General features: G+C 38.2%; 1 protein-coding gene across 3 annotated transcripts in view; it reads right to left on the reverse strand.

Moving 5' to 3' along the window:
- Nucleotides 1–7560: 7560 nt before the first annotated feature.
- Nucleotides 7561–27941, reverse strand: part of LOC148365836 (ras-specific guanine nucleotide-releasing factor 2) — a 78809-nt gene continuing 58428 nt past the window's right edge. For all 3 annotated transcript variants that reach the window (XM_088336269.1, XM_088336271.1, XM_088336268.1), the window contains 11 exons: nt 24904–24993; nt 21117–21223; nt 18875–18987; nt 17600–17660; nt 15188–15291; nt 14770–14854; nt 13674–13871; nt 13488–13567; nt 13298–13415; nt 13142–13210; nt 7561–12302 (listed from right to left, as the gene is read on the reverse strand). In XM_088336269.1, the coding sequence (XP_088192395.1) occupies nt 12210–12302; nt 13142–13210; nt 13298–13415; nt 13488–13567; nt 13674–13871; nt 14770–14854; nt 15188–15291; nt 17600–17660; nt 18875–18987; nt 21117–21223; nt 24904–24993 (1118 nt within the window). In that variant the 3' untranslated portion in view covers nt 7561–12209. The remainder of the gene's footprint in view (nt 12303–13141; nt 13211–13297; nt 13416–13487; nt 13568–13673; nt 13872–14769; nt 14855–15187; nt 15292–17599; nt 17661–18874; nt 18988–21116; nt 21224–24903; nt 24994–27941) is intronic.

The following is a 27941-nucleotide window of genomic DNA, read 5'->3' on the forward strand; positions in this document are numbered from 1 at the left end:
GCCCTATTTGTCTCTTGACGGTTTGTTGTTCATGTTAAAGCCCTGCCTCCCTCCCCATTCGCTACTGGTAACACACAACCAAATATGCACATACAAGCAGACCCCCTGATTTCAATATTTGATTTTATAGTTGTAAATTTGGTTTACTGTAGGGAGAATTTCTCGACAAGGAGAAATTTACAGACTTTGTAATCTGTAGTAAAATTGCGCCGCCATTGCTCCATTCAATTTTACATTGTATGTAAGTGTAAACATGCCCAATCTTCAAAAAATATTGTTGCTAGCAGATTGAGGGTCATATGAGACGACTCGATTGTGTATTCAGCAATGAGAGGACACTGCGATTCATGATCTGCATTTAATAAGTACCGGAATAACAAACGCACCATGAGTGGCAACAGTACAAGGATTTTTGAAAACAGTTTCCAACCCTCAGCCAGTACTCATGACCTACAACATTTCTGTTCCAGGAGCGCGTTCCTTTGCAACAACTTAGTCCCAACACTGTCATTTGAACATCATAATCGGAAGCATTCTACAGTCACACAAATAGCTCTGAAGATGGCTGTTAGGAGTTATTACAAAAACGGTTTATGATGTGAATTAACACATGCGTTTAATCGTGTGTGTGTTTTTTTGTGACTTCCGCAAGCGTTGCATCAACGCGCAGTTCTTGATGGGATTAAGGCACATGTGCTTCATTCCCTTCGACGTTCCTGCTGATCTCTCTCTCTTTGATCTCTTCCTTAAAGAGGACTCATCTCAAACCTGCTCAACGGTGATGATTCAATTATCCGCCAGATGTCATTTTCGCTTGACGTGCTGCAATTTACACTTTGAATTATCAGTGAATGAATCGGAAGCCATCAAGGAGGAGGCAAAAGAGTATGGTGTGCCGTTTGGGCCATAATTCATCTAGGGTCTCATACTTGCAATTGAAATGCTCTCACAAATAACAGTGGGATGCTTATGTTCATAAAGACAAGTAAAGCGTGTTCATAAACCGCACTGAAATGCTTTCATTTACACATGGAGGTAGAAACAGCAGGAGGTAACGACACATCCAAATTTCTAGGTTCTGTGGACGCATGTTCAGATCCTTGGCTTGCCGATGTCACAGTTCAGGTTCAAAATAGACATCGGGGCTGAGGTTTCAATAATTCCAGCTGAGATACTACAGGACAAAAAAAATATGTCAGTGTTGTCAAAACCAGATAGACCATTGTTTGGACCATGTGGTATGAGTAAGGAGACACCGAAAAGGGCAAAACACAAAATTCAAGAAAAGGTATATGTCGTCAAAGACTTATACAGACACTGCCCTTGTTTAATTAACCTGTATTTTATCGTACTAAAAATAAACATTTCATAAAATAATATGCTCTAAAAAGATAAACAAAGTCAAGTTTGCTTTTGAAAGATGGGCTTCAAGAGTTAGGCGGCTCCCTCCTCCGTGGTAAAAAGTGCCGGGAAAAAAGCGATCCAACCATTTTCTCAACCGCATCAAGCTTCCATGTTCCACTTTCATTTGAAATAAAACAGCTCGCCTCTTCTTTACACTTTACACCAACCATATTGAAGGGATGCACAAGATATTAAACTATAAAAATGTCAGCGTTCTTAGTGCACATAATACAAAATCTAACTTACAGCAATGAGTGCATATTTTACAACATCCCGAAAAAAATGTTCGTATCTACAGTTTTTTGTAGGTCGAATAGTCGTAAGTAGGGGAGCGTCTGTATGTAGCTTTATTAGGTAAGTCTGCACGTGTGAACCATAACCATGTATCTAGAGCAGACAGCATGAATATCAAAGTGTGGAGTGAAGGGGTTCCACCTCCCTATAACACGTTCGACATGTACCCTGACCTGTGACAGTTGTTTCATAAATTGCAAATGTAAAAACGCATCTCAAAGTACAAATATTCCCTCACTCTATACAAATCTGTACTTCTACTTCCGCTGCTTTGGGTCAACAATGCGCTTCTCATCCTGTGGTGATCCGGTGATGACGTAGGCTTGAAAGTGGTAAATAGGGTAAAAATAACCCTTCCTACGCACACAGCCTTTTTACCACTAGTTACAACTAATAAATGTCATTTGAGCTCACAGACTGTAATAACAATGCAGGGCTGTCTAGAGAACTTAAGTGTTTTTACATTAACTAGAACTGGAAAGATATATGTCAGAAATTAATTCTACAAGGGAAAAAGCAAAAATGAAGGGGGAAGATTTAACAATGTGATGTAATATTATATATGGTTTCAAAATCCAAACTGTGCTTGTAACTAAAAAATAAAATAAACATTCAATCTCAAGGGCAATGGTCAATGTAAAGGTAATGGTGTGAGTATCACATCTTGAGAATCTCTACTTTATAACAGATGCACATTATCTATTTTTGAACAAAAAAAGAAATGTGAAACAATATCACTCCTGATATTCTACAAAGGCTTTTTTCCGGTTTTTTTTTACTTTGCATGTATTGTCTGTGAAAAGCTTGTTTGTTCTTTCAAATAATGCTAAATCAATATGTCTATCAGTTCTAATAATTCAGTCATATTTACAACCATGAGACTTAATATGCTGCCTGGAGACGTGCATTTAAAACATACCGTCGCTTTGAGTCACGACATCACTCCAAATTTAGCGCTCACCAAAAATGAAAAGCTCACCATGTAATAACCCCCAAATGTGCACACTCCTTCATACGCTTTCAAGAGCTCAAATAGCATTAAAACGTTATTAATCTCCTGCCAGAATGAGGAAAAGCAAACCCTCAAGAAGCAGGATTTAAAAGGAGCATTCAAGCCAAATAATTAAAACGGTAATACCACACGGCAGGATGTCTTTATTTATCAGGTCTAATCCTCGCTTTCCCTCATGTGAGCATAAACAAGATAAACATGACTAGTTTCTGATGAACAAGCCAAGATCTGTGGTCTATGCTCCTGCCCACTGCGTATCAATGACAAAATACAATACATAACGCTTGGTACATTTTTGGATCTGTTTATTTCAAAAATCAGCTTAAGAATTGTTCAGTGCAAGAAAAAGGTAATAGTGCCTCTACCATAAAACCAAACAACCTTATATGTTGCAGGGTAAAGGTCTTAAGCCAGAGCCCGGCCTCAGCCCGACCTGAAATTCGAGTCAAATCGGGATTAAAGTGTCAATCATTACGTTGAGGTTCGGGCCCGGCCTGTCTTCTCGCTTGCTATGTTCTTTTTAACATAATAATCCTGTCATTGGTCTTTGCACGCCTGTCTAACAGTGCTTTTGCCTTGTCCGTTTTGCTTACTTTTCTTAGATAAATACGTTTGTTTGTAATTCCAAAGTCTCGTATTCCATCCCGACATCGTTTTGCACCTGACAGGTATGTTCGTTTACTGTGCATCATTTTGACATGTTACATCAACTTCAAACTTAAAAAAGAGAAAAATATATAAATCAAATCAACAGGCAGATTGATTTTTGTCATAATGTTCATTTGGGTAATTCAAACATCTTACAATAGTTGGGATATTCAATAACACATATTTTTCAGGCTTCATACCAAAACGTAATTGATACCAATACCAGGTACAGATGCCACAAGTGAATGAAGTTTTGTTCCCTTGGCCAAAAAGTAGTTTGTGGTTTTAAAGAAACAACTTTTAATCCCAGAATTTGTATTCCTCTCATTTCTAGTTAAGGGATATAAAATGGCCATGCATTAAAAAACATATAGTCATCTTTGGTTCAGTGAGTTGCCCCAAACCCCTCAAATATAAGCAAGAAAAATTCATGCTGGACAATGTTCACAGCAATCTGACAGGCCGTCTGAAGATGGTGTGTCTTATTTCTTTTTCAGAGAGTTGGCAACCCTAACAGTTATTTACTGTGTTTGATTTTTTTATATTTTCTGCGAGCAACGTCTCATGCTCTATGTATTAACCAAAACATGGGGTTATTTTTAGACTAATACTCTAGTAAAGCTCATTATGTAGTTGTTCACAACAGTGCATAATTGTTAAGTGTGGCAAGTAGCAAATGAGATCACGGTTGAGTACAATTCATGTTGTGTGCATGTGCGTGTGTGTGTTTTCTATTACTAATAATTAATGTCAGATGATGTTTTGAGTTTAAAATTAGACCAGGATGTGTTCTTTGCTAAATTTGCTTTAACGGGACATTGTGGATTATTGAATGCCTTCTATTGGTAAAATAATCTTCATCCATACAACAAAAACAACAATATTAAAAAAAATCATAAGACAAAACACATGAAATATCATATAAACATTCTTTTTTTCTTTAATACTTCTGAGTTTGTATCTATTTTACATAAAATAAGGTTCACTGACATGAAAAACACTTATATAAGAAGTGGAGGGATTTGGTGTCCTTGAGTGTCCGTAGTTTATATTCTTCTTTGTGCTTTAAGGCAACTTGTTTTTTGTTGCACTACATATTACAGTGACATCTAGTGCTCTGATGTGCAGTCACTAACCTGCCTATACTGACTGCCAATCAGTATAGGCAGGTTAGGGTGGGCTTACCTGTCATCAGGGAAATACAAAATACAATTCTATAAAATGACTACAGAATGACTCCAAATTGTCCCTAGGTGTGACTGAGCGAGCGAGTTATCTGTCCCCGTGTGCCCTGCGATTGGCTGGCAACCAGTCCAGGGTGTCCCCTGCCCACTGCCCGATGATTGCTGGGATGGGCTCCAGCATCCCTGCGACCCTACTGAGGATAAGCGGTGCAGCTGATGAGATGAGATGAGATGAGACTTCAGACACTGCCTGTCCTAAGAACGAGGGGGCAATAGAGAGACCAGGACCAGTGATTCTGATGTGTTTCTCTTCTTCAGGGACAATCAATTAAAGAGTAGTTGTATTAAGCTAAGAACAATTCAAGGGCTGCCATTCAGAATTTGTGTCATATTACCTTGCCTTTATCTAAAAAAAATGGAGGATTACATCTCCAAATTAAAGTTTTTCATACGGGACTTTCAAATCCAACCAAGCAATGTTAATATTAGTAAAGGTAATATATTTTAAAACGTATCTTTCCCACGCTATTGTTTTTATTTTGTTATTCCAAAAAAAGCTGTTTTTAAAGAAATCATGTTAAAAGCTGTAGGTTCTTTCACATGCTGATATGAATATCATCGCAAGTCACTACTTTAAATAGATCATTTTCAATTATTGGTAAAAAAAAAGGTCGATATTAGAAATTATCGGTTCAAACTGGTGAATTTCGCTCTTTGTGTAAAAAAAAAAACGGTTAGAATTGATTTAGTACGAGGGATAGTTTAAGTCTGTTCCGTTTCAAGCCAGATGCTTGAATGCAAAAGCACTCAGGCTTTTTTTGATCAACTGCTCTACCTAGAGGCCAAGAACTTGCGGCACCCACACTAACATATGGACAAAATAATTAGGTTAACCATCAAAGTGTGTGTCTATGGAGTTAATATAATATAATATAATATAATATAATATAATATAATATAATATAATATAAATGTATTATATTATAATATAATATGATATAATATAATTGTATTATATTATGTTATATCAGATATTATATCATCATTTTTATTTTGAACATAACATATATATATATATATATATATATATATATATATATATATATATATATATATATATATATATATATATATATATATATATGGCAGCACGGCAACGCAGTGGTTAGCGCTTGTGCGGCACAGTTCATGTCATGGGAACCTCCTGCGTGGGTTCAAATCCAGCTCCAGACTTCCTGTGCAGAGTTTGTATGTTCTCCCCGTGGGTTTCCTCCGGGCACTCCCACGTTCCAAAAACGGGAGGAAACCGGAGTGCCCATTATTGGGGAAAGTGAAAAAGGAACTAAGAAAGAGTTGTCTGTCCCTGTGTGCCCTGCGATTGGCTGGCAACCAGTTGAGGGTGTCCCCCTGCCCACTGCCCGGAGATGGCTGGATATATATATATCATCTTATCTCATTAGCTGCACCGCTTATCCTCAGCAGGGTCGCGGAGGTGCTGGAGCCCATCCCAGCAATCATCGGGCAGTGGGCAGGGGACACCCTGAACTGGTTGCCAGCCAATCGCAGATATATATATATATATATATATATATATATATATATATATATATATATATATATATATATATATATATATATATATATATATATATAATACATTAAGTGATAATAAATAATAAAATAATTATATTTGTTTTGAACTATAGTACCAGTCATTAAAATGTTTTTTTTGCCAAATTTGTCCCCATTGTCTCTCTGTACCTGTCTTCATTCTGATGAGAAAAATGAGAACATTCTTGTATTTCATAGTCTATTTGTTGTGGCACTGAAAAGTACATAACCTTAATTTACATTTGATTGTGTTGTGTGTTTCTCAGGTATTCTGTGTCACTTGTCATCAAAAGTTCTTAGTTTGAGTTGGTGTATAAATTAGATAAAGCCTTACTATAGAGTAAAACAAAAGGAAGGATATTATGATGTACAGGCTTAATCGGCGGTGGGCTCTCAGGCCCTACTGCTTGCAAATATTTGCTTTCATTTCCAAGCATTTAACCAATCAGATTCCAGCCATAGGTTCAAAAATCTACAGAGGCCTTCAACTAGACTTCAGAAGGCCGTGAGACTTATAACATCAGTGTTCGAGAAAGCTGTTGGTTTAGCCAATCACATTCCGTGTTGCCTGTTACCGGGCTTAGGGAAAGGTCACCGGTTTCACAAACTATGATTGGCTAGGTGTGTAATTCACCAAAGTGATCGTGCTAAAGCCGTTAAACTTGAAGTGAATTGCTGCACAAGAAAATACAATATATTGTGTCGATTCAACAGCGAAAAGTCGGACAACTCCGGAGCGAGGGAGACTTTCACAAGCGGTAAAAGGTTTCGTCCGCCACTTTCAACCTAGAAGTAAGATCTTAAGTTAATGATCTTAAGCACAAGCCCGCCACGATCAAAATCTCAGGCCGATCGGGCCTAAATTATCAATCATTACATTTGAGTCGGGCCGAGCTTTTCTCTCTCCCGACATTTTTCAATTATCCAACTGTCGTTGTTCTTCTTTGTCCCTGTTTATACAGTCTGGTTTAACTTGGGTTTTGTTGGAAAAGACAAGCTTTACCTACTTCCGCACGGTGCAGGGCCCTTTGCGCCTCCTCCGCTCTCCCCGTGTTGCTGGCTCCCCAAGGGGACCGCATATGGTGGCTGATGCCATCGGAACTAGAGAACCGGGCGCGCAACGGGGGCTGGAGTTGGCCCATAACACATCTCCTCCACCTAAGTCGTAATAAACAAAATAGGACATTTCACTTCCACGACGTATCACTGCTTCAGACTGGAGCTGAAACCTAGGTGTAAAAATAACGGCCTGCCACAGAAATTAATAAATTTGATCAAGTTGACAATCGATTCATCTGTGCTTCATGTTCCAGTGCTATCGGTAAGATATGGATTAAAGCAACAAAAAAATCTGAAGAGCCGATTGGGAGCTAGTCACCAATGAAAAATCAAAGAAAAAGACAAGACTTAAAGCATGTTGATTTATTTCCAAAAATGTAGACTGATATAGAAATGACAAAGGTGAAACAGAACTCTTTACAATACAAACAGCATTCATCGATTGGCCCGAGTGCCACGGTGTGCAAGTGGCATTAATATTGTTAAAAGTGCAGTACAAAAAGCATAACAGGCTTATTGGAGGTCGACTCACATCAAAAGACCCCACCAAAAAATATTACATAAATAAACGAATTGATAAATAAATAAATAAATAAAATCCAGAGAATCACATGGGCCAGCCAGACATGCACACAACATGCAGCTGTTATGTAAATGCAAGACAACAGCCATACAGAAAACATTTTTGGGATTATTCAAATGCTACATTGTTAAAAACATTCAAACGTTTTTTTTTTTGTTTTTTGTTTTGTTTTGTTTCACATTATTGACAGATTTCTTCCCCACAAGAACAGCAGAGCGATGGAGATAGGAGACGAAATCATATTCACAATCCTTGTTTCTCCAATTCACAAATGTGTTATGATAGCATCGTAGCATTACTCAAGCAAAGCTACATCTCAGAGAGTGCAAAAACAAAACGTGCACAAGGCTTTAAAATTAAAAGGTGTTTCAAAATTGGTTCAGCTTTACAACACTAGAGAGAGCTGTTGGTTTAACAGTTGTGAGATCAACATGCTGGCGCGGGGTAAGGGATTGGAAACAAGTGTATTTATTTTCCACTATTGTATTATTATTTTATCTTTCTTTTTTCTTCAAAATTGCATTTTCTCATTGACTGCCAGCCCAGTTAACTAGTATTTTTATTACTCAAGATCAAAATGGAGGCTTGAAGCGTAAATTCGACAATCGCACTAATATTAAATGGATCTTTGTCGTCTGTAACCGTCATTGATAGTGAAGGAGTTATGTTAGTTAACTAATTCGCAGCCACTTCAGATAACTCATTGCCAGTCTATGATACTTAAGTGAATATTGAGGTTTGACTTCTAAATCTGGGCACGGATCTATGCAAATATCGATATTATCGGTACTGGGCAAGTACTTGGATCAATCTCCTGGAATTAATACTGTTTTACCCTTTTCACCAGCACAATTGTAATGCTGTTAGTGAATTAGACATTATAACTTTTAAATTTGGATCGATTATGTTTACACTTTATTTGCACTTCTGACTTTATTTCCCCCAAAAAATGTGTAAAGGATGATATTTTAGATGTCATTTTAATGAATAAAACGTGTAAATCACTCAATTTGGTGGGATTGTCTAGAATACTCCTAAAGAGACAGTGTGTATTATTTAGCACCAATAGGGGTAAAAAAAAACTGTCATTCATTAAAAAAATCAATATTGATTTATAAAATAAGCACCAATATATTAGCTATAATATAAAGGTGCAGTTTTTAAAACACTCCTAGGTCAAATTTGTTTTATCTAGTTTGCATACCAAGAGCCTCACCCAAAGTGAGCTGACGTATTAGCCATCTTGCTGCTACGGGTACCCAAAAAAAAAAACGTCACGAAATGCTTGGGGAAAAATAAGGGAAGTAAAATTGTTCTTCTTTGGTCACTTCAAGTCTCCGTAATTTGTAGTTGTCCTTGTGCTTTTCAGCACTCGTTTTCGCTTGCAATACATAATACAGGGAAATCTAGTGGGAAACTAATACACACTATCCCTTTAACTATGTGATCAAAAAAGTACCATATTTTTTAAATATGATAAAAAACTAGACACATCGAAATAAAATAAATAAACATGTGGAAAAAATATATAATGAGGGATTTGACACAAAACATATTGGGTCAAAGGAAGAGTAAATCTGATCAAGTCTGTAAAATAACAATTACAAGGGGCCTCCGATTTTGGCCCACGGACGTCATTGCGAGTAACATGCAAAATGTCAATCTCATTCAAACTGGTAAGAAGTAAATTTCCATGCAATAACAACTTTTTTTCAAGCTCCATTCATCCATTTACTTTAATTCAGGTGGGTGAGCTGACTTCGGACGAGAGCTGAGGTACACCTCGGATTACCCAAACAACCGGTAAGTGAAAACAAACAGTACACTCACAGATTTAGATAAGTTTGATTATTAAATTCCGTTTAGCGTGCTATTCCTTGTGTGATGTGTGAGTGGGCCATAGTATCTTCTGAATACAAGGATCAAGCATGCAAACAATATCGCAGATTGGGTGTGATAACAACTTTGTTGCATATTTTCTTTTTTCAAATATTTTCTACAGAGTTGATCAAAATAAAGGATTTAAAAGTATTCCCAAATTCTAAAACACGCAAAATGTCAGGCAATACTACCATATTTTTCGGACTATAAGTCTCTCCTAGTATAAGTCTCACCAGCCAAAAAAATGCATAATTTAGAAGGAGAAAACATCTATAAGTCGCACTCGGAGAATAAGTCGCATATATGGGGGAAATGTATTCGATAAAATCCAACACCAAAAATATAGATGTCACATTGAGAGGCCAGTTGAAATAAAAAATAAGATAGAGAACGAGGTAAACTAGTGTTACACGTACATGCATATCTTAGACATGCTCGAATACGTCTGTATCGACGTAAAATTTTAATAGTTATTCAGGAAAATCTAGCTTAAAGAACATGCGTATCAGCCTCACTCCAAATTACAAAATCCAATTAAATACTCATCATTGGTTGTTTACTGGTAAACAACTCCTCCAACTCTGGAGGAAAACGATTAGCTTCTTTGCTTCTTCTTTCCGCTTCAAATAACATCCCCGACACAACAGGGCATGGTCAAAATTTTCAACACAGCAACTTCTTTTGCGGTTTAGTGAGATAATAACATGTGAAGTGATATACAGTACTGGTAATAAAAATCTAAAACTCAATCATATAATAATGTGTGAATGATTTCACATACAAGACTCGATTGAGTATAAGTCGCAAGCCCGGCCAAACTATAAAAAAAACAAACTGCGACTTATAGTCCGGAAAATATGGTACAAAGTTTTTGCATAAAATCTATATATGTATTTCATCAATATGTTCCAATCATTTTCCAATATAATGCATTTTGAAGACAGCATGCCTTTGACTTCCTGAGCTGTGACGTCATATGAGGAATACCGTCACCGTAGGAAGCCAGTCGCCATATCGGTTCCCGTGTTAAATAGTCCAAGAAGCTACGAGTGTTTTAAGCAAAGCTTTGGTAGTTTTTGTGTAGAAGGTAGAGGTGTTGTGTCGCATGTGGATGCACAGTCATGGTACAAAAAAGGGCGAGCAGCAAAAAGGTGTTACTGGCAAAAAAAAAAAAAACACACGAAGCGCGAACAGGGGCTAACTGGTTCCGATCAGTGGAAAAGCGAGAAGCTGCTTGACCAAAAAACACACTGTAAGCAGCCAGGATAATGGGGTGGCAACAACAAGAAGCAGCTACAGTGACAAATGCATAAACCGAGGGACATGGCAGGCCAGCCGGCCAAACAACACTGTGTGCAGCTAACGTGGGCGAACTGGGGGCAGACAAAACAAGAAGCCTTCAGCAGCCCAGGGGCTTACCGAGAGATAATATTATACCAACCGCAACACACACGGCAAAAGACACAAACAAAAAGCCACAATGGCCTACCTAAAAGGAGATGAAGGCAAAGACGGAACAGACGTTGTAATGGCGGCAGGTAAACTTACCCCATGCAGCTTTTGGAGGTCAAAGCACGCCTAGACAAAACAGTCTCAAGGCCCTCATTGGCAGGGTGGGCAAAGTTCCAATTTTTCCAATCAAAAACGAGCGGTTTGCAATCGCTGTTCACGACAATTGCAGTCCGTTCCGGAGCCGCCGCATATGTTGTGTTAATCGGATTCACCATTTTAAAAGTGTTATGTTCCTCCGATGACTTTACGGCTTCAGGGGAAACTCTGTGACTAAATAGTTCAAATAGTCAGGTGGAATATTTTGCAACATATCCGCATAATTGTGAGGAGGAATACTACACATTCTGTGCCTAATTGAATTTTAAATAGGTGGTCTTTGTGAATACCTTTAAGACCTCTTTTAATATGTTTCTGTTTGCATGAGAGAAGCAGATTGTTTTACATTTGAGTCATACACACTCACTTCAAACCTAACTGTGTACACTGTGGTGGTATACACAAGCTTGACCCATACCCCTCCTTGTGAATATTTAGGCGGTTTAAGGCTCGGATGCCATATTCAGCCCACTGAGGATGCATAGTGAGAAGTGGGCAGTGTCACAGAAGAAACCGATTGCATTCACTAACCAAAATCATGCAAAGTCAAGAGAAAGCTTTGAGGGGGTTTGCACAGAAATGAGGCACAACACAATACGGACGGTAAGACAGAGACACTATAAAAGGTACCCCACTGCCACACCTTCTTCTATATGCTACATTTCTATGGATCTACTCCGTCCACTGGGTGGAACCACCTATGGTGGGGTGGAGCCACGATAGCGTTTCTTCAAAAGCCCCCCAAATCATTCCGTCATGGCATCTCTGAGGACCACTGTTCAATTCACTTCGATCACATGTTCACCAGGATACCACTTCCAGTCCTAAAGGCTGTGTTTGCAGGTCGATCGCTGGAGATCATGCTGTAGCGAACCCCCAGGTGTGGGTGTCCAAGTTTGGCAGGCTTGCCAAAGGCCACCATCAATCAGGCAGGGAGCCTGGGCTCAATCTTCAACGAGAGGTCATAGAGCGTGTCTTCGTCCATGATCAGTGTCTTATCCAAGAGGTACTGGGTCACCTGCATCACAATAAAATTCAGTCATACTTTGACATATGAGCTCCTCAACATCTGGAACGTTCAAGATGCGATGCAAAGATTTTGCCCAACGTGCAGGTGAAAATCTAAATTACCAGCATTTCCAGACCCTACCACTAAAGACCGCTCAAGACCACTCACTGCCAAATTTAGCTTATCCTATGCATTCCCCATGCATTTCCCATCATAAGACAACTGACAATTTGCAGTTGTGTTGTTGTTGTTGTTTTTTAAAAGCTTTGCATCTCCTTTATAAGCTTTTTTTGTTACCCTAGCTATGAGATGTTGAAAAAGAAATGGTATGAGTGTTTTCTGAGAAAATAAGATAATGTCTCTTTAAAAAAAAGTAGGAGATAATAGACATGATTTCTCTGTATCTTTTTTGGTCACTCACGGGTTCAAATTTCCTGCTCACAGTTGCGGTCACTTGTCTCGATTTCCCTCTTATCACGACTCTTCTTCGTCATTATTTAAATACTCTTTCTCCTTGGCCTAGTGCTAATTCGTTGTTTTCAATGTCACATCCAAGGCACTCTTGTCTTAGTTTTTTATTTTATTTTAGTGTACCAAACCCTTGCCTGCCCTTCCCAATCATGAGTATTACCTTGCAAACATTGGACTTTTTGGACAATTGTTTTTCTTCGCTACCTTACTTCCTGTCTACTGAACCCTGCCTGGATGAAAGACTACCGTTTATTTGATCAGTGTTTCTGCACTCTCAATCTTCACCACATAGAGAGGGATCTTGACATGATAAGGATATGTAATTTCAATTTAAAAGCCCATATATACGGGCTATGCTAATGACGTGAGTTATCTACCTTAACTTGATGTTCTATCCTGTAGGGTGTCTGCTGGAACTGTCGGATCTCTCTGATGATGTGCGAAATCTATTGAAAAAGGTTCTGTTAGGATCATGAAGTTAGACGATTGCGGGTGAACATGCCTGCTGGCAACCCTGCGTAAACACGACGCACCATTCTCATTTTGGAAAAGTTGACCAGTCCCTCCTCTGTGAAGTTGGGCGTTCCCTCTTCGATGAAAGCCAAATCCGTCAGGTACATTCCCAAGTAGGGCACACATGGAGGGTTGCAGCTAAGGCAACAAACGCAAAGTCAGCATAGTAGCGCCATTTGTGCAATGACATACCTTTGAGAAGACGCTCACTTTTTCAAGGTCTCCCTCAGATTTTTAAACCGTCCTTCTGAGGACACTGTTTTCTGCAGCTTATCCATCAGCGCTCTAGTCTGAGTAACATTGGCAGAAGGTCAAGTCGATATCAAGTCGTCAGCCATGTTTGTAGCCCGCTGTAAGTTGTTTGGGGCGATATGAAACGCAACGGTTCAACGGCACCTGCTTGCTGATTTTGGCCCAGGTCTTTTTCAGGCGGTAGATGGCGCTGCGATTAAGTGCCGACGTGATCTCCAGAACTCCATTGTAGTTGTTGAGGCAGCGGCAGATGTCAGCCACAGCCACCCACTTCTCGATGGAGCTGGCCCTCGAGCCCACGTCTGTATGGGTCATGATCTGGGATGCCACTAGGTTGCTCATCTGGGAACAACAGCAAAAGTTTGCAGAAAATGTGTAGTAAGGGAGGACCGCATATAGCCTGTGGTCTACCATACTTTCAAATGGCCAAATCTGACCAAATATTATCCAAAGTTCCTCAATAGTTGATGGATTATGATGAGTTTAGTCTGTTTTTGATATTGAAAACCTGCAAAGGCAATTGCATGGGATGCCAGTTCTTTTTTTTTGACCATTATTGTTGTGATTTCGGGAAACGTTCATTCAAAGTTTATTCAGTATTTTACATTTCAATTTGAAAAAGACTCGGACCAGAAGTGACATCACATTGGGAACTGAATTGGTTGACTATTTAAACATCCTCATTGACACATGAGATCACAACCATACACAGCCGTCTGCTCGTGTTCCTGTGTTCTGACCCTGTTCTTTGTAAGTCTCCAAAGATACATATTTGTAGATGTATAGATTTTTATCTATTTCACTGAAATTGCTTTTTAAGGCGTGTTTTTGTCAATAGGTGGTCTGGTTTCAGGCTCACAGTGTTTTTTTTTTTTTTGCGGTTTTACTCTATTTTTGAATAAAACTGGAGCTAAGATGCAAAGCTGCACTTTCTTTTAATAGGAAAGCTGCTGCATAAATAGTGTACAATGCACACGAATGGGAGCAGAGCAATTAAAAATAACTTTTGTCTGTTATTTTGACTATTATGCACTGTTTACATAATAATTTGTCACTATCAGTCAATGACCTTGCTTTTCTTTTATTTCCCCACACTGTAGGGCGGATCGTGTTTTTTTTTTTTTTTTCTAGCAGGTGCTAAGTAATACACAATGTCCATTTTATACATTGAAATCAGCCCCCAATCAAAATTTGTTTGCCACGCTATCAGTTATAAAAAGTAGTGTTGACTATAACTCACATCATTGAAGTGTTGGCTTGTTTTCATGATGAATGGCGTCCTTTCTGTTTTGTCAAACTTCATCCAGCCTTGCCCCAGGAACTCTCTGAGGGAAGATAAATATCAAAAAAATAATTTGCTGAATAATTTTCTTATTAGAACAATATGAAGTGTATCAGCATCTACCTATATACATGTTTTATGATTAAGAGCCCCTCAAGTAAAATTGCATTAATTGAATGTAAATAGCAATTCCTTTAAAACATAACATACTGTGCCAGCCATCTTAGGGTAATTATTGGAAAAAGGTACATATGAGTATATAAATGGCTGGGGAAAAAAAAACAACTTATGGGAAACCATTGCACTATATGTCCTATGATACAGTTTACACTTTAGTTTGGCCCGACCAGCGTGCACAGCAAAGAAGATGACTGACTCGTAAGGGATGCTCCTGAAGACGATGTGATCTAGGAGCGTGATCTGCTCGGCCAGCTCCATAGCAGACAGAGACTCAAAACACTCTACCTTGGGACAATCTGCCTGAACATACACATCAGCAACAAAGAGGTCAATTTGCGCAAACATACATAGAGGATCTAGCAAAGCTAATACATGCTGCCAGAATTTGACTTGTAAGGAAAATGAAAATAAGACCCGTTTCTTTTTTTTTTTGGTCTTGCAGACAAACGCTGTGATTTGGGTTTTAAATAGTCCATTAGACTCCACATTTGCTACATGCAATCTTACCCTTTCCTGCTTGATACTGTTCTTTTATCTTTGTTTTTTTGGGGGGCTTTCATTAATTTTCCTTTAGCAATCTTCGCGGATTGTTTCTAATAACCAACCAAGAAATGACCTGAGACATTGTGATTGGTATGTAATCAGATATGAATTGGAGTTATATGAAATATATGGATCTGTTGACAATAACGTCCAATTACCTAATTGATCCCCAAAAGTCCCCCTAATGGAAGTTTAAGCAAACCGTGTTGTGTTCCCCTCTTTATTTGTTTCTCCATATACCATGCGAGCTTTTCTTCCCCTTTATCCCTCCATTCATTTATTCAATTTTCTTCTGTACATTTGTAGTAAACTAATTCCCATCAATTTCCATCATAAAGGATGAGCGGTGCAGAAAATGGATGAACGGATGTCTGATTAAAGCACAAAGAAGCTTGCCTTAAAAGATCTCATGGTTAAATTGCGTGTGTAGCCACACATTAGATCAGAGGTCTCCTATGTGGTGCCCCAGTCCACAATCACAAATGTTGGATGCAACGGGAATCAAAGTCACAGAATCTCTGCAACTAAAAAGCCATGGATATAGATAACGGTTTTGTCTCATTGTCACACATTTTTTTAGTTGTGGTACCAGAGACAAATATTAGAAAATTGAGAAAACAAAACGTTGTCCTAAAAAGATTTAAATAAACACAAAAAAGCAAAAAAGAAATAAAAGAACTCTGGTGTATCTGACGATGAATCAAGACTTTCAAGGTCATTAAATAAATACATTGTTAATTTTATTTTGGGACTGTTTCATAGTTTACATTTTCAATAAATGATTTTAATCATAGCTTGACATACTCAAAAACTTTTGTCACCTTTAATATTCAGCTGGTGTTGAGAAAAAGTGAAAATAAATGTTATACTGACTTTTAATCATAAATTTGGGTAGCACATTATACACAAGTGCGCGTTAAACCCAAATGACTACAGTATTTCTCACACTAAAGACTCATGTATGTGTCCTCTTGCTTGGTTGTGCAGTGGCACATCCCTTTCTACTCTAGTTAGAGCCTGTTTGTAGTGCTCTCTGAAGGGAGTAGTACACACGGTTGTAGGAGATCTTCATTTTCTTAGAATTTCTCACATGGAAAAGCATTCATTTTTTTAGAACATCAAGAACGTTCTCTTTTTCTGGCAACTCTCGAAGTTTAATCGCACCCACAAATGTGATGCTCCAGATACTCGACAAGGGAGGTCCGTTTTTATAGCTTCTTGAACCCTTAACAATCCTGTAGAATTCACATAAGATCACAATCCAAGGGGTACCCAAAGAAAATTCAATGTTGTTGTTGAACTGTTCTGAGAATCTGGACAGTTTTGCTCTATTTTGAAAGGTAACACTTGAAGTTTTTTTCCCCAACTGAAATAATCACTGCAAGTGCTACAGGGTTTTTTTTTTTATATACGGTTGGAGTCACTGGACTGTTGTGAAGGTAAAAAGACCATGTTTGGGGAGAATAGTTTCATCAGGGGAGTACCAGGGAACTTGATAGGTGAGTTATACCAGCTTTATAGTTTTCGGGTACCCTGTTTCAAACTGATCGTAATGTTTCTGTGATGAGTGCAATTTTAGAATATCTTAAATTCCAAGAGTTTGAGATATTTGCCGCTACAATATACAATAATTTGCAATATCTTCATTGAAAAAGAACAGTGCTTTGCCCTAACAAATAAGGACATTTCTAATCGACCCCAAACTTTTGAATACTAGTGGGGGGTTAATGGTTATTGTGGTTCTACACGGGCAACTAAAGGTTTCCTCTGTTCTGGGAGCTTTGCAAGAGAGTGACCAGGGAAATTAAACATTGTGCACACAACAGCGTCGACCTTTAAGTACATCGGTGAGGCCGTTTTCATAAAAGAAGGCGCCCTCATAAAACACATTTTCAAAATATAATGAAGTGTCACTTGGTTCCACTGGGATCGATTTACTGAAAAGTTAGTCGTTCTACAAGTAGGCGAGAAATCGGATGTGTTCGGATTGTCCTTAGGTTGCGCAGGAGGACCGTAAGTTTGGACTAATGTGTAGACGATATATGTTGTGAGTGTGCTCGGTCACCATCTGTAAGATGTCTTCAATCCTTAGGTGGACATCATCCTGCTCATCTTGAGAGAGGGCACTAAGGGGAGCAAATGAACAACGTAACTTGAATGACACGTACTGCTGCACTTAAATTATGGTTGAGTGGTCTGACATTACTAGGAGTTAAACAACATTGTTATCTTTTAAAAAGGAATGGGAGATCATTAGTTTTTATTTATTCATTGGGGGCCATTCTGTCCCCCTGCGTTTCTAAAAATCAGTAGTAAGGTTTACAGGGAGCAGTGAATTCCAATTAGAATCTCATTCTCGCTCTGTCTCTCTGTCTGTCTCTCTTGGTCTCTTTCATTCTTTCTGAACTCTGATTCCAGTAATCTGAAATCAAGTCTCTGTGGAATCTTTTATCTTTTTGGACTTAACTGTGATATGTTTTTACTGTTGGGAAGCCTTTGGAAACGATACATGCCTCACTGTGTGTTTTTGCTAGGTTCCATGGAGTGATGGTGAGCACTCTGGATTGAAACCAGTGATTTCATTCATGCCCCCTCTATCTTTCTATCTCTCTGTTCCTCCATCCCTCTCTTTTGTCTCCGTCTGTCTCTCACTGTTTCCCCCCCTCTCTGTCTTTCTCTTCCCCTCTATCTTTCTGTCTGACTCTCTCTCTCTTTTGTCGGTTTCTGTCTCTTTGTATATCTGTTTCTATCGGCTCCCTTTTCCGCTCTCGCTCTACAATTTTATTGCACTAATTTGTGCTTCTGCCCAGAGCTAAAGCACCATCCTGAATGAGTTCATGATAAAAACAGAAGGAAAATCCTCCATTTAAACCCCTCTATCGAAATGAAAATACGAATGGAATTTCATTCCGGATAACATGAGAAACATGTATACAGTTCAAACCAAAATGGTAGGCTGTGTACGTTGTGGACCTTCTCTGTTTCGATGTCTCTGGTGACAATATTATCCACTTCTTAAAATGGCGGCGTCTTGCTAACTTGTTTTAAAGTACTTCTAATTTGTGTTTATGAAGCATTTGCTTCAATAAAAGTGTTATAACAACTCTTAACTACTGTACTACATGGCAGAAAATCTCTAACTTGATAACTCAGAGTGCTGTGGGTGTTTGGATTCAGCCTTTTAATACCAATTGAGGTGGATTGTGCATTTTCATTTTGTTTGGACTTTAGGATTCATATTAATTGTAGTACATGGCTCCAACTGAACCAGGCTATTTAGTGACTATCGATATGGAATATTTACATACAACAAGCAGAACGTGAGTATTCGCAGGAGTACCCGAGTATGTTGGCAGTGGCCTTTCTTTCTTGAGGCAGAAGGTCCGGGTCTCGAAGAACTTCTTCCAAGAGGCAGATGACGGACATCTTGAGTTCTCCGTTCATTTCAAAATCCTTGTGGCAAAAATAAAATCCAAATGATGACTTTGAACTTTTGCTTGGAATAGGAAATCCTAACTGAAAGGTGACATAAAAATATAAGTATAAGTATGTACAGTATGTATAACATTGAAAATAATCAGACTGATTTTTATAGTTATTTACATTACTTTTTTTTTCATATACTTTTGTATCGTTGCTGCATTCGATTTTATTTCATTATCACACTTCTTTTACTCACAGCACCAGAAAAACTGATTTACATAGTGTATACTGATAGTGAAACAGTCACTCCAATTCTTCACCTGTGCGTCGATAATGTTGCGGTACGAGAAAGAGCTTGTAGAGTATTTTGTTGAAAGACTTTCTTTCCTCTATTCTCAGAAGTGGAGTAACTGTTTAACCCATCAGAATGCAGAACAAAAGGCACTGTGCAAATCTGTGTGTCTGGCACTTTCAAAATTGTTTGACGATGAGATAAAATCAGATGTCTTTTCATATGTTGCCTGTAGCGCTGGTAGCACTGTGTTGACTGGTCGGTGCTGTCACAGCAGAGTGTGCACCAATATAAAGCACCTGGAATTTCAGGCGGTCTCCCAACCAAATAGTAACCAGGCACGATGCTGCTTTTCTTCCCAAGATTGTGTGTTCTCAGGGTGGTATGACCCCAGACAGGTCATGTTAGTCTGTTTATAAGGTGCACTGGGTTACTGGACAAATTTTGAATTCTGGCCCTTTAGGGGCCCTTTTAGGTGTGCCTTATAGTCCGGCAAATACAGTAATTCATCACTTGATTTTTTTATTAATATTATCTTTTTACCTTCTAAATACACTACAGTATGTACCTGCAGCACTTCCCTGCATTTGTTCAGCTGTATGGATCCGCGCCATAGCTTTCCTTAAATCATGCTAAACCAGGGATGTCAATTTCAGTATGGGTCTAGGGCCGGATCCAAACTCCAAATGTTTAGCATTGTTTTTCAGTACTATTCTTTATTATTTAGCCTACATTTTTGATCTACCCTACATATTATAATTACAGACGAAAAGGGATATTTTCTAATCATAATACATTTATTAACTAACAATGGGAAACAAATATTTTTATTTTGGCATTAAATGTGTTAATTGTTTATTTTAACAGTTGAGTAAATGCAGTTTTACACCTGAACCAACTCACTATCCTATACAACCTCATCACTGCCTTCTAGCGACTGGAAAGAGCATCTGATTTGTATATATTTATAAAATCACAAATTTTGATAAAAACGACATAGCTCAGGGGTCAAGAACCTTTTTAACCTAAAGTGCCATGAAAAAAATATATTTTGATTATTTTTTATTTTTTTTAAATATTTGTCATGACAACCGCCAAACCCACTCTCGAGACAAAAGTTCATTCTTCAGCACATTGTTTTCACTGGATGACGTTTAATGATTTGATAACATTTATGAAATGAAAATAATGCCGGAGCCTGTGTCCCATATCAATATGAATATACCACTTAACTTGGTCTACCTCTTGCAGTTACTTAAGAGTGTTGAAGCTCATTTTGTCTAATTTTTGTCCAAAATAATGGTTTTAAAACAAGGTGCGAGCAAAGTTCTTTTGTAAAAATTGCACAAAATACTCCAAAGGAGAAAGATCACCTTTCAACGCGTACGACGCGAGGGGGGAGCAGGGAGTCTGCTGTGAACCTTATCGCTCACCTTATCAAATTGCTCCGTATTCTTTCCTGGCGTTTTGGGGGGTTTATAGTTTGTTTTGTGTGTTTTTATAATCAAGTGTTTCCATAAAGAAGAAGCGATGTACTGCCAAAACGGTGTCTGTTGGTGTGACACCTTGGCTGTAAACTGTAGTTGAGACTCTGCCTTATATAACAGGACCAAACAAATGGCTAAAATTTGTGGTGCTCCGGCTAAATTGGCATTGCACGTACATCATTTAAAATGGTGCACAAAATATTTGCACGGGTTCCATAAAATCTCCGAACTACATGTAATCATGAAATGAGTCACAAATAATCTTTGCTTGACACACTATAAGAAATCGATGGCGGGCCGGAATAATTTATCCAACGGGCCGGATCTGGCATGCAGGCCTTATGTTTTGGGACACCTGTATTACATGCACACATACACACCTGAGAGTGTTTGGAGACCCAATGGCGTAGCACGTTAAGAACTCGGTTGGTTGCAGCCCGCCGGATGATGAACTCTTTATCACAAGTTCTCTCTGAGTTGTTGAACACTGTTTGAAAGAGAAGCCTCTTATCAGCATCAAGTTTTAAGGGGCACATTTATGAGTAAAGAAAGTCTATTAACCTGAAACTATTGTGTGTAGAGACATTTTTAAATAAAGATAGCACTGTATTTTGATCTGAATACTCTTTTAGCATTCCTATCATATGTTACTTTCAAAGCCATGTTTAAATCATGTTTTCTAAGTGCGCTTATTGGACATTCGAATAAGATACTTTTGATTTCTTTACTATGTTTCTAAATATCTTTAAACACACAGTTTGTACAATTAAGGGGCTCTTAGGGGTAAGATAAGGATTTGAATAAGGAAAAATACCTTATATGATATAAACAGCATTTTTTTAGATACTGGTATCTCTTGAAATTTGTATTTATTTGACATAGCATGAGGCTCACGTACAGTGGGGCAAATAAGTATTTATTCAACCTCTTGTGAAGGTTCTCTCTCTTGTCAACATGGGTAAACCTTCACCACAAGAGACAGAATGTGGAAAAAAAACTGAAAATCACATTGTTTGGTATTTAAATAATTGATTTGCAAATTATTGTGGAACAAAAGAATTCGGTCAATACCAAAAGTTCTTCACAATACTTTGTTATGTACCGTTTGTTAGCAATAACGGAGGCTCAACATTTTCTATAACTCTCCAGAAGCATTTCACACACTGTTACTGTTATTTTGGCTCTTTCCTCCAATATTTAAAGCAGCAAAGATAATAAAATGGTGATTGGATTTTCGAGTTCTAGCCCCCTCTGTTTTCCAGTTTATTAGAGCCGTCAATTTTAAGTACGAGTGTATTCCTACTGCAATTGTTAAGCGTTAGACTAATAAATCAATCACACCAGTAGGTATTTTCATCATAAAAATAAATGAAACATAATGCTAATTGGGGGAATATCACTGTCCAGAGAGTTGGCCCCTTTTTTAGCCTGGAAGTTTTCTATCCAAAGCCTGCCCATTTAGCAGTGGAGGAGGAATTTCAATGAATGCATCAGCAGCAAGCTCTTCTGATGCATCTTTATTGGGAAAAAAAATCAGGTATATGTTTATAAGTTAACAGAAACACCTTACCATTTTGATTTAAAGGAAAATTAAATAATGATTCTGATATAGATGAGAACATATTAACCAATGTACAGTATCAGTAATTTGAAATTAAAATTGCACTTGCCTTCCCAATAGATTGTTGAGATTCACACTAAACTCTTAAAACTCATTACACAAATTTTAAGTCGGCTACTTAAAATATCAAAATCCTCCTAAGCAAAGCACTGGTCTCTGCAACTTTGTTGATAACAATGTAATTGTCTATAGACATAAGAATTACCTTTTCAGTGTACATCACCATGAAGATAGTAATCTTCTTAGCCTAGTTTTAACACATTTTAAAGCAGAGAAGCTCCGCTCACATGCAACCTTTGTACAGGAAAGGCTCAACAGGAACTTACATGCCAGCCCAATGACATGGTAGGCATCTGTTGGGAGGTTATATTGTAAGAGGACCTGTTTTTTCTTCTTTTAAACTTATTCTTCTTGTTTTCGTTTTCTTTTATCCCTAAACTTTTTTCCTCTTTTTTCCAACATTTTTCCTCTATTTCTTATTTGTCCTGCTCTTATATTGCTTATATGCTCCTTATATTACTTTTATTTTTATAGCCTATTACTTCTTCTTGTTTTTAATGATCTATTTATTTCTCTCTTTTTAGATTTATTTTATTTCATCTTTCGTTTTTTTTTTTTTGATCATCTCTTTCCTTTTATTAGCTTTATTTGTCTCTCAAAAGTAATTTTGAACATAATGTTGCATCGTAATTTCAATATATGGATAAAAGCAACAAAAACAAACTGAAAGCCGCTTCTCGAAAAAAGAGACAACAAGCTCAGTTGAGTAACTGCTAAATTCTGCAATCACGCAGCACAACACACAACCAAAGATGACAGGCAAAAATTGAACCTGACGCAGAAACATTTGCGTTGTTCTTTGTTCATTTTACCGCTGCGGAAGGGAAGAATGGGAGCCAAACCAACATAAAATGTCCAATTATGGTAAAACCCATTTCATCTGCTATCTTGCTAATGTGCTTAATGTGGCAAATCAGTGATTATTGAATGTATGCACTAGTAAGGTTAAATAGTGCTCGTGACCGATACATGTTAAAATTATTTTTCTCATCCAGCCAGCCCAAATTCCACCTTGACATAATCCGGCCGTTTGGAAAATACCCCGTTCTTCCTGATTAGCCACTCTGGCATTGTCACCAACCTACCCATGGTTTTGTGACATATAGAATATCATTATGTTGGGATGTCATTACATCCCTAGATGTTACCGTATATGTACATTTCTCCATAAGGGTACATTGGGTAATATTCAGTCTTGGACATGATACTTTAAAAAGGTAATTAGTCATAGTTGTTCACTACTTCTTCCAAAAAGTAACTGAGTTAGTAACTGTGTTACTCGATAGCAAAAGGGACTAGTTACAAGGGGAAGTATCTATTTCAGTTGCTTCAAAAATAAGTTGCTTGTCAAAGAATTTGAAATATTCGGAGCATATACAAAAACCGCAGTGACATCTTTCTGTAATGGATGGGAATTCCGACAATTATCTTTCAGGTTGTTTTTCTTGCTTTAATCCCTTCATTGCTGATGTGTTGTAATATTACAACGGAATGACGTATAAAGGCAAAAAAATAAAGAAGAAAAACAACGGAAAAAGGAAAAGAGTTCAAAGAAGAGAAAAGAATAAAGTTTACACGTTTATATAAAACGTTAACACTGAAAAGCACAAGAATAGAAATAAAATATGTATAAATCTACTAAAAAAAGATAAAATACAAACAAATTTTAACCTTTTTTTATGCTCAAGAAATTTAAAGTCAGCAAAAGGGAACCCTAAAAAATGCACAATGACTAATCACGCGAAAAAAAGGAGACTTGGAGGGAACCAGATGGTGATTGGAGGGGAGTCGGGTCCCTGCGTTCACGTTTTGTTCGTGAACGACACCAGTTGCGTGCCATCAAAATTCAGCCCTCATCAGCCTTTTCTTTCGGCGCTTAGTAAATGCTATATTTGTAAAGGCTATCTTGCTATATGGTAGACGCTATTTTGAATGCTGACATGATCCTAAAAGACAGCTGTGTGCGGGGAGACACCTCTGTTGGCGTTCTGCAGCCAAAGTAACACGCTGCTTTTGACCGTCACTAACGGTAACGGCGTTGTGACAGCAGAAAACAATAATTAGTTTGATTACCCCGCTACTGAAAAACTTGCGGCGTTTTTCCAAACACTTGTCAAATGTAACCACTAGATGGCACTGTACTGTCTAATGCGATCAAAAACCAGTGCAAATTGAGTACAATGTAGCAACAAAATGCCAGACAGACATCAAGGCAACGACTAGGGATGGATTTTCCAAAGTAAAAAAATAAAAATGTTTTGACCTGTGAATATTTATTAAAAAAATGTATGTTAGTTCATATATTTTTGCCTATTATTCAAATAAATGTTCCACAAGGAAGAGTTAAAAAATTTACGTTGTCCCTTTAACAAAAGAAAATCTAGTTCTCATTTGTTTTTTTGTTCTTCTTTAAGTGTGAGCGCCCTTAATAATCCTGACATTTCCGGAGTGTGTTTGTGTGTTTTTGTGTGCGTAGGCTTGCAAACCTGGTGGTGTGCCGTGCCCAGCTGCTGCTGTGGCAATAGCAAATGCTGAGGCAGGAGAAACGGCGCAGCGCGAGTTCTCTCCTGCCTGGACTGGAAGAACAAGGACCGAGCATCAAAAAAAGGACAACAGGTGAAGAACTCGCTTATATCAGTTAAAGGTATTCTTGAAGATTTTTTTTCAAAAAGGCACACAATGTGTAGTGTTCCTCCCCACAATTATGCAAATTTCAATCACAAAGTTGACCAATCTGGCTTGTTTCTTTTAAAACTGTGATGTCTTTGGAGGAACACTATCAAAATGATGAATCCCATTAACACGACATGTGAGGCCCGCTCTGTTACGTCTATTGTAGTGAACAGCAATTGCATAGAGCTAATTTCTGCTTGGAGAATCTGAAACTTTGTCATAAGGGGCCTTGTGACTGTTTTGTAGACCTCTTAAAGCTGCGTTGGGTAAGTCAACCTTCCACCGGTACACTGTGTGTTGTAGTTTCCCTGGCAGCTTTTCGTATGTGGTTTTAGCGGCGTCTCTAATGGTTGGTTTAATTTTGTCTTGGTAGCTCCTCGTTAGTGTAAGGGCTACCGAGGGATTTACTGTTTTGTTTGCGCCCTGTTTGTGATCGTTGGCTCTCAAAACTCTCAAAACCTCTTTAACTAATAAACCCTTATAAGAATATGGTGACTAGATTGCATGCGAGCCGGTGTTACTCACATGACCTCACAGCTCAGGAAGTTAAAGACGGGAAATGCTGTCTTCAAAATGCATTTTCTCGGAAAATGATTGGAATATACCAATGATTTATATATTAGATGCAAAAAACATGTACTACTTCTTCATATCTTGCATGTTCACGAGTTTGGGAATACCTTTAAATACCCTGCGACCCTACTGAGGTTAAGCAGTGCAGATAATGGATGGATGGATGCAATACCTTTAAATAAGACTTGTTGCCATATTTACATAATGTATTGTCAGTGTTGGGACTAACGCATTACAAATAAACACTTTCCTAGAATGCAATCACTTTTCTCTGGAACAAGTACTGGAACACATTATTAATAACATTTTGTAACTCTGTTGTTATAACAACATGGTGCGTTACTGTGTTTTTACGCTTCTTATTAAATGCAAATCATGGATTATAGTGTCCTCTGATCGCAAATACTCTCGCGTCTCTCATGTTTTCACCTAAGACCCTTGATCCGGCAGCACCATTCTCTGAAGGTTTGGTATGTATAATTTTACCTACTAAGTACAATTCAATACAGTTGTGGCAGTGCCGTCTCAAGCACATAGTACGAAGACGGTAGATTTGTCCTCATGGAGATATTCTCCCTGCTGTTTTCACTCGTATCTAAGCCGAATTTAGAACTATAAAATAGAATACAGAAATCAATAGGTCAGCTCATATGTGCATATTTGGTAACATGTCACCTGTAGCGAATGGTAGGCAGTGCAGTGTTCTTTGACAATGACAATACATTTTCTGACCACCGAACTCAGCGTGGGGGGGATTGCGTGGCTTATACAGGAACAACTTTTTCTTTCTATTTGTATTTTTACAATACACTATGCCAGGAGAACAAAAAAAAAGATTTGGACGGTACACTGAATGGATACGAAGTGTCTTGGCTAAGTCTTCATTTGCAAAGCTCTTAAGATTGTACAAGCCAAAAAATATTTAAAATGTTTACTGCTCTCACAGGTTGTTGTATACCTTTTCTTTTTTTTCTTTTTTATGTGGCTATTTTAAAGCAATTTTAGGGGTCGGCTTTTATGCGTGTATGTACAGTAATTTATAAATAAATAAATATTTTTGGACGTTGTTGTACTTTTTGGTGTCAGGCTGTACCTGCCCAAGACACACCACAGGAAGTGGTGCCCTGGCGACCCAAGCGATTACAGGATCCTTGTACCATAAACCTGGGATGTTAACTGAATTACTTTTTAAATAAGTAACAAATAACAAGAGTGAGTTTGTCTCCATCATGTAGTGTGCCTTGGGCAACTACAGCTAGGAGGCGGCCATCCCTTTTTTTGGGTTTGGGTTTGCTTCTGCACATGAAACAGATAACACTGGTTTCCATGGTTACCAGTACAGGCAAAACCTCTCGCTCTGTATGACTGTCTTTACATCAAGCACACAGAAATAACACAAACACCAAACAAACTCTCTCCATATTTACAGAACCATTAGGTAGATAAAACATATACAATTAACACAAACGTTTTCTATACTTAACGGAACGGTTTTCTTCTCGGAATACCTTAGCAGTAGCTTAACATTAACTTAGCATTAACATCAGGAAATCAGCACATAAAAAACTAAACTAATGACCAAAAATCCCCAAGGTATCACCACAAACATCACCATCAACCACAGAAGGCTACAAACTGTCACCAAATTTAAATATCTTGGAGCTGTCATATCAGAAGAGAGGTCAAAACTAGAATTGATGGCTCAAACCACAGCCCCACTTGCCGGGCTTAGAACATCGCAATTAAATCAAAGATCAGACTCATGCAATCACTGGTTACTTCCATCAACGTCAATGCATCAGCTACTTAGCCCATATGACAAACCGAACGGTGCGCAACACAATCATAGGGAACATTGGACCTTACAAAGAACTGTTGTCTACTGTGCGCAGACTGAAACTTCAGTGGCATGTTCTTGTCACAAGATCATAAGGACTAGCCAAGATAACTCTCCAGGGCACAGTCAAGGAGCAGACCAAATAAGAACTGGGCCTACAACATGAAGGAATGGACTGGTGCCAATTTTGCCACGACCCAAAAACAGGCCAGCAACCATCAACAGTGGAAAAAGTTGCGTCCTCATTGGTGCCCCAATGACCCATGCGGTTAAGGGATCTGTGAACCATAAACCGTGGACTAATAACAATAACTAATTACTGTTTTTTAGAAACACACCCAACACTGTGTATGGTTGAATCCCAAGATTGCAATGTATATTTTGTTTTTTTTTGGGGGGGTTGACTAATTTATACCATATTCATGAGAACATGTTTACTGT

Source organism: Urocampus carinirostris, chromosome 5 (assembly GCF_059441175.1).
Source record: "Urocampus carinirostris isolate Australia breed hairy pipefish chromosome 5, RoL_Ucar_1.0, whole genome shotgun sequence".
Taxonomy (NCBI): Eukaryota; Metazoa; Chordata; class Actinopteri; order Syngnathiformes; family Syngnathidae; genus Urocampus; species Urocampus carinirostris.